The sequence below is a fragment of the Chrysochloris asiatica genome, unplaced genomic scaffold, assembly GCF_000296735.1.
Source record: "Chrysochloris asiatica unplaced genomic scaffold, ChrAsi1.0 scaffold00090, whole genome shotgun sequence".
NCBI lineage: Eukaryota > Metazoa > Chordata > Mammalia > Afrosoricida > Chrysochloridae > Chrysochloris > Chrysochloris asiatica.
The window spans coordinates 9,658,967-9,669,688 of record NW_006408608.1 but is presented as its reverse complement, the minus strand read 5'-3'; the positions used below and the strand labels follow the sequence as shown (position 1 = coordinate 9,669,688).

At 46.3% G+C, this 10,722-nt stretch overlaps 1 protein-coding gene and 1 pseudogene across 1 annotated transcript in view; one reads left to right on the top strand and one right to left on the bottom strand.

Annotated features, from left to right (window-relative positions):
- PLOD1 (procollagen-lysine, 2-oxoglutarate 5-dioxygenase 1) overlaps positions 1-10,722 on the top strand; it is a 34,837-nt gene that overhangs the window by 10,540 nt on the left and 13,575 nt on the right. Inside the window, exons 2-7 of the mRNA XM_006866379.1 lie at positions 886-977; positions 2,168-2,301; positions 2,705-2,868; positions 5,723-5,835; positions 10,221-10,284; positions 10,608-10,705. Of these exons, the coding sequence (XP_006866441.1) occupies positions 886-977; positions 2,168-2,301; positions 2,705-2,868; positions 5,723-5,835; positions 10,221-10,284; positions 10,608-10,705 (665 nt within the window). The remainder of the gene's footprint in view (positions 1-885; positions 978-2,167; positions 2,302-2,704; positions 2,869-5,722; positions 5,836-10,220; positions 10,285-10,607; positions 10,706-10,722) is intronic.
- On the bottom strand, positions 8,187-9,754 carry LOC102840605 (annotated as a pseudogene).

The following is a 10,722-nucleotide window of genomic DNA, read 5'->3' as shown; positions in this document are numbered from 1 at the left end:
AGGTTCCACGTGATCCTTACCCGTCTCTGGCCACACGTCCAGCATAAACAGCCGCCATCCGAGGAAGGCAGGGAGGGAGGAGATCAGCTGGGGCTATAGATCATTTTTGGGGACACAATTCAACCCACCCACACCAGCCGATAAGGATCAGAGGAGCTGATTCGAAGCCCACAGACCAGCTCCAGGCCCTCACTTCTCAGGAACACAAAGTCATTGTGTGGTCTGGGAGGGGCTCTCCAAGGCTCCTAAACCCAGAAATGCTGGCAGGTTCCATTGCAGAGGCAAAGCCTCAGGGAGGGCCCTTGTTTAAAAGGTAGTACAAGTTGCTCTGGCCAAAGGTCACAGACAGACTGACAGATGACTTACTAGTTTCTACTGTAGAACACCTCTGGTTGGTTGTATCAGCCTGAGATACTGACTGAGTTGGAAGAATCCAAGGCCAAGTGAGACTATTCAGATTGATTAGCAATGTCTGCTCTGGGTATGGGAGTTGAGAACAGTGGCATTTGTACTGTATGTTTGCCATCCTCGCATTGATCAAGAGGTCCTCCTGGGGCTCAGCATTCAGAACTAATCCTTCCATCTGTCGTGTGGAGGGCCTTAAAGCGAGAAAGACTCCATCCTACAACACAAGATCAAATGCCTCCCCTGTGGATGCTTATGGTCACCTTGGTCAGTCGGGGATTGGTTATGTCCTAGCTCTGCCACTGACCAGCTCCATATTATAGGCATGTCCCTTCCTACCTGGCTCTATCTATAACAGATTGACATGAAGACATATCTTGCCAGGATTTGATTGGTCTCTGAGAACAGTGACCCACTGTTCCTTGTCTTCGCCCCTCATACTCCTTTTCCATTCACCCCTACTCCCATCTCTGCCCCCAGACAACCTCTTAGTCCTCACGGTGGCCACTAAGGAGACAGAGGGATTCCGACGCTTCAAGCGCTCAGCCCAGTTCTTCAACTACAAGATTCAGGTAATATGGCTCCTGGGCTAGGATGATGCAACCAAAGGGTGATGGGAGGATCCAGGAGCTAGGCAAGCTCCCGTTGCAAGCTATGGAGACCTGGAGATAGACTTGGGGTACCTGAGAAGGCTTTTGGAAGCCTGAAGGATGAAGATAAGTTAGGGGGCAGCAAGAGGAAGCAGAAGACACAGCATGAGGAGGTGAACAAAAGTGTGGGAGGAGCAAAGACTGGGAATGCTTGGTGGTGGTGGTGGTGATGTGCCGTGGAGTTGGTTCCAACTCATAGCAACTCTGTACAGGGTTTCTGAGGCTGTAAATCTTTACGGGAGCAGAAAGCCTCATCTTTCTCCCATGGGCTTCAAATGTTAGGGTGCATAAGGCTCTGTTGAGGGTAGATTAGAAGGTAGGGCCTTCTAATTTTCACACATCTCTCCAGGGGATTTTGGGGAGGACATGGTTTGGAGACTACCTAGTTTATCAGTGGCATGGACTTGGGGTTGTGTGTGTGCAGATCACGGAGGGAGACATTCGTCCATTCCAGCAGAGGGTGCCGAGCGTCTCCCTCTGTGAGGCACAGTGTGACTTGAAGGTAGAGTGAGGGATAAGACACACCATGTCACCATCTACATAATGCTTGCAAACTAGTGACATTAAGCAAGCAAGAAAATGCATTTGCTCACATGAATGAGTGTTGAAACAAAAGCTGGCTTCAGCCATCGCTTGATTGAAGCATTTAAATGAAGCAGCATTGCTGTGTTATCGTATCTGTGAGCCCTGTTTATTTTCATTTACAGACATGTTCTTTCCACATGGTGGCAAGGTGACCGCCAGCCACAGGTTCCCATGTCTCAGGTTTGCAACCTGAACAAAACAAGCTAGCTTTCCTTAGAGCTTTAACAGAACTGACTGAGGGAACACTGATAGACCATGTTTGGGTCACATGCTCAGAGCTAGGGCTATGAGAGCGGGGAGTGGAGCTGGAAGGGTAGGGAATTCTGAATGGCCAGGCAGAGTCACGTGATCACTGGAGCCAGGTCAGCCTCACATATATTATAGAATGTTTTGCTGGCAGGGGATGGGAGAGGAGAAGGTGCTTAACAGAAGCAAACCTGCTCAGTGCTCGGGTGCAGGGTAGACCGTGTGACTGGAAAAAGGCATTTGTTCCCCTACAACCAGTGGTCAGGGACCTTTCTCTGCAGGTGCTTGGCCTGGGGGAGGACTGGAATGGTGGGCAGGAGATGCCAGCAGGTGGAGGGCAGAAGGTTCGGCTGTTGAAGAGAGCTCTGGAGAAGCATGCGGACAAGGAAAACATGGTCATTCTCTTCACAGACAGGTATGGGCTGGAGGCTTCCTGGGCTGGATCCCTCTTGGGAAAATGTAAGAAAATTCTAGAATAAGGGCCTCTCAGAACATTAGGAGTGAGGAGCACCACTTTAGCCAAGGTTGATTTCTAGTATTGGAGGCTCTCTGAACCCAAAGAAAAGACTTTTTGGTGTAGCTCATTCCCATTCTTAATGGAAAGATGGGAGGCAGGATGTATCCAGGTGTGGTGAGCCATGATAAAAGTGTGAGAAGAACAGTTTATAGAGTCTGTCTCTCTTCAGAGTTGGGTGGACACATGGCAGGAAGGGCCAGAGACCTGGGCAGATTCAGGGTTGGTGCAGGAATTGAGGATCTCTGGTCAGTCTTCATCTACTTGTGCCCTCACCCTCCCATGCTCTCTATTCTGGCTGCAGCTATGACGTGTTGTTCGCGTCAGGACCCCGGGAGCTTCTGAAGAAGTTCCGGCAGGCCAGGAGCCAGGTGGTCTTCTCAGCGGAGGAACTCATCTATCCAGACCGCAGGTTGGAGGCCAAGTACCCAGCGGTATCTGACGGCAAGAGGTTTCTGGGCTCTGGAGGTGAGAGAGCTGGGCGGGGAACAGGGATTGTAGGGAGGGTCTCCCCTGGCTTGATGCCCCGTGTGGATATCTCACAGATCTAAGGCCCAGAATGTCCTAAATGAAGTTTATTCTAGGGTTCTCTAGAGAAACAGAATGAGTGAGCTGTCTAGACAGAGTGAGTAATTTACTTCAAGGAATTGGCCCATGTGATTGTGGAGTCTGGCAAGTCCAAAATCTGTAGGTCAGGTGGCAGGCTGGAGACTCCTGCGGTCTTGTGCTCTAAGAGCTATAGGTTAGGCCATGGGAAGAGTGAAAGTAAAGGGAGAAAGAGAACTCTGCCAAAATACGAGAGGCAGAAGACTAAGGTGACTCCTTTTTCAGCCAATGAATTGGCTACATGGCATTAGATTATATTATAGAGGGTAATTAAATCATGGAAGATTACATTATGGAACAGCAACTAGACTAGCATTTGGCCAAATCACTGGGAACCATAATTTAGGCAAGTTGACACATAAAATTAATTAACTATTTTGTGAAATAACTCTTGTGGGTGTGGTCCATCTTTAGGAATTCATGAGATTGCTAGGCCTGGCAAACAGATTGTTGATTTACATACAGGAAGGGATATGTAACCTGGCTGTTTGAGGACAGACTAGGAAATTTATATAAGAATACAGCTATTAAGACAATGGGCAAGCCATTTTGGCTTCTCTGCAGGGGGAAGAAAATGGGACATGCCATAGAATTGTATATGGGGAACTGGAACTGGAGGAGGGGCATTTTGTAGACAAGAGTAAAAACCGTTTGTGGTGGGCATGTGGTGTGTCTGCCCTTGTCTACGGGGTTGAGTGCCTGATTTTGCAAAATTGAATAAAGAAAAGCCCACTCTCGCTAAAATGAGTACAGATTGGATTACTTGAGTGTTTGTCAGTGTAGACAACGTTTCTCACACTATCACATAAGATCTCTGGCTGGTAACCGAAAGGTTAATGGTTTGAACCTACCTCCCAGCCTTGCAGAAGAAACTGGTTTGGGAATCTGCTTCTGTAAAGATGCTAGCCAAGAAAGCCCTATTGAGCAATTGTACATTGACACACTTGAGGTCTCCTTAGTCACAAACCAACAGCAAAACCAAAATTAACACAAAAATTAGCCATCAAAGAGCTCCTGATTTTTCACCCCTAAACCTGCCCTCATCCATTCCTTTTCCCTACCCTGTAGTCTTTGACGTTCTCATGAAACAGCTACCCAACTGCACAGAGCAACATCCAGAAGCGCCGTCTCGTGTCTTCCTTCTATTTTAGCTCCATTGCGCCTATCTCCTCACATTCCACATGCATGTCCACTATCTCACCCAGCCCAGCATCACCCCTTGGCTCCTAGACATCCATCGTAGTCTCCTAACTGCTCTGTCCACCTCCACCCTCACCGCCTTCTAGTTCTTTCTCTACCCAGTTGCCAGAGAGACCTTTTCTTCTCCTCCTCAATGTTTTATTGCTAATTGAATGAAGCTTTACAGAGAGCATCATCAGTTTTACATTCAACAAATCATACACATTGTTCATCTCAATGACTGTAATCCCCTCCACGGAACATCAGTTATCCTGCTTTCTCCCTGTGGTTCTTATTTCCATTCTACCCACCTTCCCATCCCTTCTCAACTTTGACCTTAGGTAACTGTTGCCCTTTGATCTTGAATGGCTGATCATTGCATGGTGAGGATACTTTACTAGTGTTGTTGCTTCTCCTATATAACTATCTACTGCTTGACAGAAAATTGGGCTACAAGGGTGAGTTCCATTCCAGACCTGAAGGGGATTTGAGAGCCATGGTCTTAGAATCCTCCAGTCTTTTTCTGACTAGTAAGCCTGTTGTGTTGTGGTTTTTTGTGGGTTTTTTTTTTTTTTTTCATGATTTTGAGTTTTGTTTCACATTTTCTCCCACTCTACCCAAGACCTTCTAATGTGATCTCTTTTAGAGACGTTAGTAAGTGGTAGCTGGGCACCATCTAGTTCTTCTGGTCTCAGAATTGTGGAGACTGATGTTCACATGTCCATTGATTGGTCCATTGGATTAGTTGATTCCAATCATCTTCAAGTTTTCATCACTCTTCTTTCTTTTGTACATGGAGAGAACAATAGTTGCATCTTAGATGGCTGCTTATGAGCTTTTAAGATCCAGAGGGACCTTTTAAAGAATCAGACCCCTCACATCACTCCATTGCTTGGAAATTACCCCTGTCCAGCCTTGGAAAGGGTATCTGCCCCCAGCACCCATGTTCCTCCCCTAGCTGAGAGTTAGAATGTCCTGGCCCTGATGCCCAGAGTAGGGGTGTCCTTGGGATGGGCCCCTTCCTGACTTCCCACCATCTCCCCTTTCTTTTGCTTCCTCTTCTTGATAGTTTTCACCCATCCAGGAAACCTGTGTGGATTTCCCCCACTGTACCAGGGCACAGTACCCAATGTATAATGTGACCTCTACCCTTGCCTGGACTGAGCTGTCCCAGATAACTGTATCAAAGGGGCTCAAGCCTGGACCTCTCCAGCTTAGTACTCCAGGGGCTCTGGTTTCATTTTCATTCACCACCTGTGTCTAGAGCTGTGCTGTTGGAACAATTTTGTGGGCTCCATTGAGCCTTCTCTCTGGGGTTAGTGGGAACTCATCAACCATAGTGGGAACTATCAGTATGAACTGATAGGCTGTTTCTAGTCTGCAGAAACCACCGCCCATTAATCCAAGGGGACTTCCAAGAGGAAACAGAGTTGGTGGGTAAAGGATGGGAGGTGATTGAAAGGAGAGGCTGGGGGAGGCTCCTGCCCTGGAGGCTGGAAGCTAAGTTTCTTGTCTCTGTGTGCCCCCTCCCTTCCAGGCTTCATCGGTTTTGCCCCCAACCTCAGCAAACTGGTATCTGAATGGGAGGGTCAAGACAGTGACAGCGACCAGCTCTTTTACACCAAGATCTTCTTAGACCCAGAGAAGAGGGTAAGAAGCGGAAGGTGCAGCCCAGGAGAGGGGGCTGCCCAGAGGGCAGACTCACCAGGAGAAGCCCCCTGGGGTCCTGACACCCATTCATCCATTCATTCTTTGGGCTACTCATTCATTTGTCTGATATTGGCAGCCTGCACTGTTACAGGCGGGAGGTAAGGATATGGCAGCGAAGTAAGCAGAATAGCTTTGCCATGTGGTTGCTAAGTGCCATCGAGTCAGTTCTGCCTCATGGTGACCCTGTATAGGGTTTCCAAGGAGCGGCTGTGGTTAGCAGTCCAGTGCTTGTTCTACAGCATCATACCAGGACTTATAGATAGGAACAAACCTCCCTCAAGTCAGGTGGTGACTGAGATGAAAAGATCTGCCAGTCTTGGCTGCTCCTCCTCCATCCTGCAGGGGGCGCTGATGGGTCCTTGATAGAGTTGGGTCCAGAAGCCCCACATCAGAGCTGTCTGGATGGAGGCTGACAACATTGAGGGGCGTGGCCAGGCCAGGCCAGGAAGTGCCCTCTGGACCGGCAGGAAGCACAAGGAGGCCTTGGGGTCAGGTTCCTTGATTCTTCCCTGCTCCCCTGTATGACCTTGGGAAGTTACCTTCCCTCTTGGGGCCTCAGATTCTGTCACCCATAAAATAAGCAGCTTGGGCAGTAGAAACGGATCTTTTTGTCAACTCAGACCTTTTTCCTCCTTCCCCTCTGCTTCTGGTGACATCATTTGTAGAAGCCCAGGGTCCAAAACATAAAAGAGAAGCTGCTTTGTTTAGGATGGGTGCTATAGCCCAAAATGCCGTCTGCTTTTCCTCAAACTGGCCTAGGGAGTCTTCAAGACACAGTTGAAACTCAAACGAAATGTTGCCCAGTGGTTAAGAATAGGGACTTTAGGGTCAGGCTACCTGGGTTCAAATCCCAGCTACGTGATCTTGGGCAAGTTGTCCAGTCACTCTTTGCCTTCATAATTATTTGTTGTGTAATAAGTAAGCAGATGACACTTATGTGGTCCAAGTACAGTATAGTTGTATTTGACTTTTTCTAAACAGCAAATATAAATAACCTGGAACTGTAACAATACACAAAAATTGTCTTCTTACAGACATACCAGGTAGTACAAAGTATAAACTTGAGTAAATTAACATTGTTTTGCAATAATATATACAGTGCCAGTTAACATCTAAAAACAAGTTTGAATGCGTGGCACTTGATACCTCTTTGAATCTGTTTCAGTCAGAATATGAAAACGATTAGATCTAGGACAAAAATGGTTCTTTTTCTAGCCAACAATAAAGGCATCATGTTTATAACCAGGTATCAACTTTACTAAACCACAATATTTTAAAACTATTCAATGATACCTAAGGTGTATACATCAAAAAGGCAATATGCGTTGTGTTGTTTTATCTCATAACTCTTTATGTATACACTTTGTTAGAAGAGTTTCAAAACTATATTCCTACTTTTTTTTTTAGTTTTTTTTATTGTGAATTGAATGATAGTTTACAATGGAAGAACATTGGTTTTACACTCATCCTAATGTATTTCATTTCACTGCAATGATTACAATCCCCCCATGCATTATCATTCAACAGTATTTGCTTCTATTCCCTCTGTTTTCTTTGTTTTTGATGTACACAGAAACAATCAGGAATATGTAATCATTTAAACAACCAAAGGGTGCATTCTGCAAGCCTGCCTCCTGGCTGCCAGCACACAGCCTTTCTCTTTCCGTGAGTCTAGAGTCCTCAGCTGCTCCCTCTCTCCATGTCCTCATCTCTGCCTCCATCTCTGGTTTTGCTGCTTCTCTGGATAGGGTCCCACATTCTGCTCATGCTCTTCTCCCTGTTCCTCTGTTCCTGGAATGTAAGATTAACTACTCCCCCTTTTTGTTGCCAAACTTCTATCTTTACAGTTGTGACAGTTGTAATTAGTCTTGATAACAATTGCTCACTATTGAATCTTAAGAATCTTATCCCCATCTCCTTTCACTAGACCCATCTAGACATGAAAACTATATATTCCTACTTTCAATACAGCATACTGTTATGTTTCTAATTGTTCTAGGAAAATGAATGCTTTCAAAGGTAGCAGAATCATTTTCAAATCGATGATGTAAACTTGTTTCCCTTTGGAACAAAGGACATAACAATCTGTTCTGTCCAGATAACATAAGAAGGTTCTGTCTGAAGGCATATTTCTGTTCAGTCTAATGCTATAACTTCATCAAGCTCATCTGTTGGTTCTGTACATAACTTCTCAGTAACATTCTCTTTCTCATCCAATTTCCTCTTGTGACTTCTATGTTCTTTGCCAATACCACCAGCCTTATTTGAAGGGCCTTTTTTAGCTGAATCCACTATGAGCACATCGTCTTCCTCTTGCGCTGTGGATGGAGAAGATTGAGCTCCGTCATCACGGCCATTAGTTGTACTTCTGGCAGCATCTCTGGCTTGTTTGGTGGTAGTAGTGGTGGTGTGTCGTGGAGTCAGTTCCATCCAACTCAGAGCGACTGCATAGGGTTTCTGAGGCTGTAAATCTCTACAGGAGCAGAAAGCCTCATCTCTTTCCCACGGAACAGCTGGTAATTTTGGACTGCTAACCTTGAGGTTAGCATCCCAACTCACAACTTACATACCTAACAACTGGCATTGGGAGGATCTAGTGCCCAAAGCAAATGAAGCTTCTTTCTTGGGTTTGGTAGTTTATTCCAAAAAATTGTTCTACGTTGGCTTAGTTTTCGTGATAAAATCTTCAAGTCTTCCAATGCTATCAACCCATTAGTCACTGCAATAGCAGGAATGATGTTTCCAGCCATTGATTTCATATCAGATCTGTTCTTCATATTTGTATCGAAAATACGCATCCCAAGGTTTGCAGTCGAGGTGACAAAATCTGCAGCAGGTGGGTCTTCGTTGTCCCACGTGAGTTCCGCTTTCCCCTGTTTCTCTGTAAACTGAAATCTTAAAGTCTCAATGCTTTTTGAAAAAAGACTTGCCTATTTCTTGACATCTAGAGCTTGCTGGTCTTTCAGACCTTACTGGGCTTCATTTTGCTGGTCTGCTACATTGGTGTCTTCACCTTGACTTTGTGTTTCAACCTAGTCCAATGGAGCTGGCGATTTCCTGTTCAGCCATAGTTTATTCATGGTCAACAGATATCCTGGTATCATCTCTAAAAAACTTGATTAAGAAGTTTGGCTGAGCCATATCCAGTTGATTTAGTCCATTCTTTTGTGGAAATCTGTTTAGTGTCTCTGTCTTCATTAGATGCTCTTGCTCTGACTTTAGTTTCCATTGATTTCCAGGAAGCTTCAGGGTTAACTCTCTCGGGAGATAACCTCGTGAACAGCATCTTCTTCTCCAAACAACTGGTTGAACAAATACTTTGCCCAAACGATGCAATAAATAGTTTCTTAAGGCGTGTTACAAATGGTACAGCCAGGAAAAGTTCTCTATGTTGGTATTCATAACATACACCCTTTTCCATAATAATTACTCGTCCAAGCTAGCCAGTAATTCCACTGACAGTCAGAGGTACATCCGCTGCCAGACACATCCTTCCTATCACATGGTTGTGGGTAGCTCTGTTATCTAAAGCATTTATAACCAATGTAAACTGTTGGAAAAATTCCATGTTATAGTCAGGGCTCATGATGCTGTCATAGTTTAACTTTCAGGTTAAACTGCAGTACACTTTCTTTGGCAACCTGGGCCTTTGATCTTCCAACATACTTCTTTTTAAACAAAAACTGCCTACTGAGGTTGCTAACATCAATAGTATCCCGATCACTCAAATCCATATGGGAAAAGCCAGTGAGCATGTTGTTCTTGAAGAGCTCACAGCCGATGCCCCCTCACCCACCACCAGCATCTGGCCCTCCACAGCCTCGGCCAGCTCCTGGGGCAACCCCCGAGAAAGCGCCATGGCGAGACAACCATGAGCGGTGGTGGAGGTGGGAGTCTGCACCTTATTTTAAAACATGGGGATAATGGTAGTGCTTTTTCATAGGGATGCTTTACAGATTAAGTTAATAAAGTACAGACACATATACAAGACTTAGAACACTGACTGGTATAGTAAGCAAGTGTTTGTTATTTATTGTGGTTGCTGTTGCTGTTGTTGTTGTCATTGAAATAGCTGTTACTGCCTTTGATTTCTTCCGGTTCTGAGAGCCCCTGAGTCTCTAGAGATAGAGCTCAGGGGCTTGATTATGGCAGGTGTTTTCAGGCCCCCAGCTACCCTGATGTGGTGGGCTAGAGTGAGTGTGGGGAGAGGCAGTCATAGCCATGGAGTTCAGGTAGGGGGAAGGTTCCCCCCACAGAGTGAGGGAGCTCCCACTTAACGCCCAGGCCCTGTCCCTACTGCAACCTGACATCCTCTTTCCTGGCAGGAACAGATCAACATCACCCTGGACCACCGCTGCCGAATCTTCCAGAACTTGGATGGAGCCCTGGGTGAGCAGCCCCCCCAGGGAGGGGATGAAGGTGGACAGAAGGAGGTTGGTCCTGTTAGGGGTTCCAGGGAGCCTGTACCCTGGAACCTCCTGTGCTCACTACACTCTAGCCATGGTAGGAAGTGCGGGCCAGCTGTTGAATCCTCTACTCACCCCACGAAGATGGCATTATCTCCATTTTACAGATGAGGAGACCAAGTCTCAAAAAGCTGAAGTGACTTGCCCAAGGCCACTTTTTGGTCACTAGGGGAGAGCTGGGATAAGAGCCAGCCTGTCAACTCTGGGCCTGACACTGAGTCAGGGACTGTGCTCTCTGGTCCTTAGATGAGGTCGTGCTCAAGTTTGAAATGGGACACGTGAGAGCTCGGAATCTTGCCTATGACACTCTCCCGGTTGTGATTCACGGCAACGGGCCTACCAAGGTAGGGAGTGACCCCAG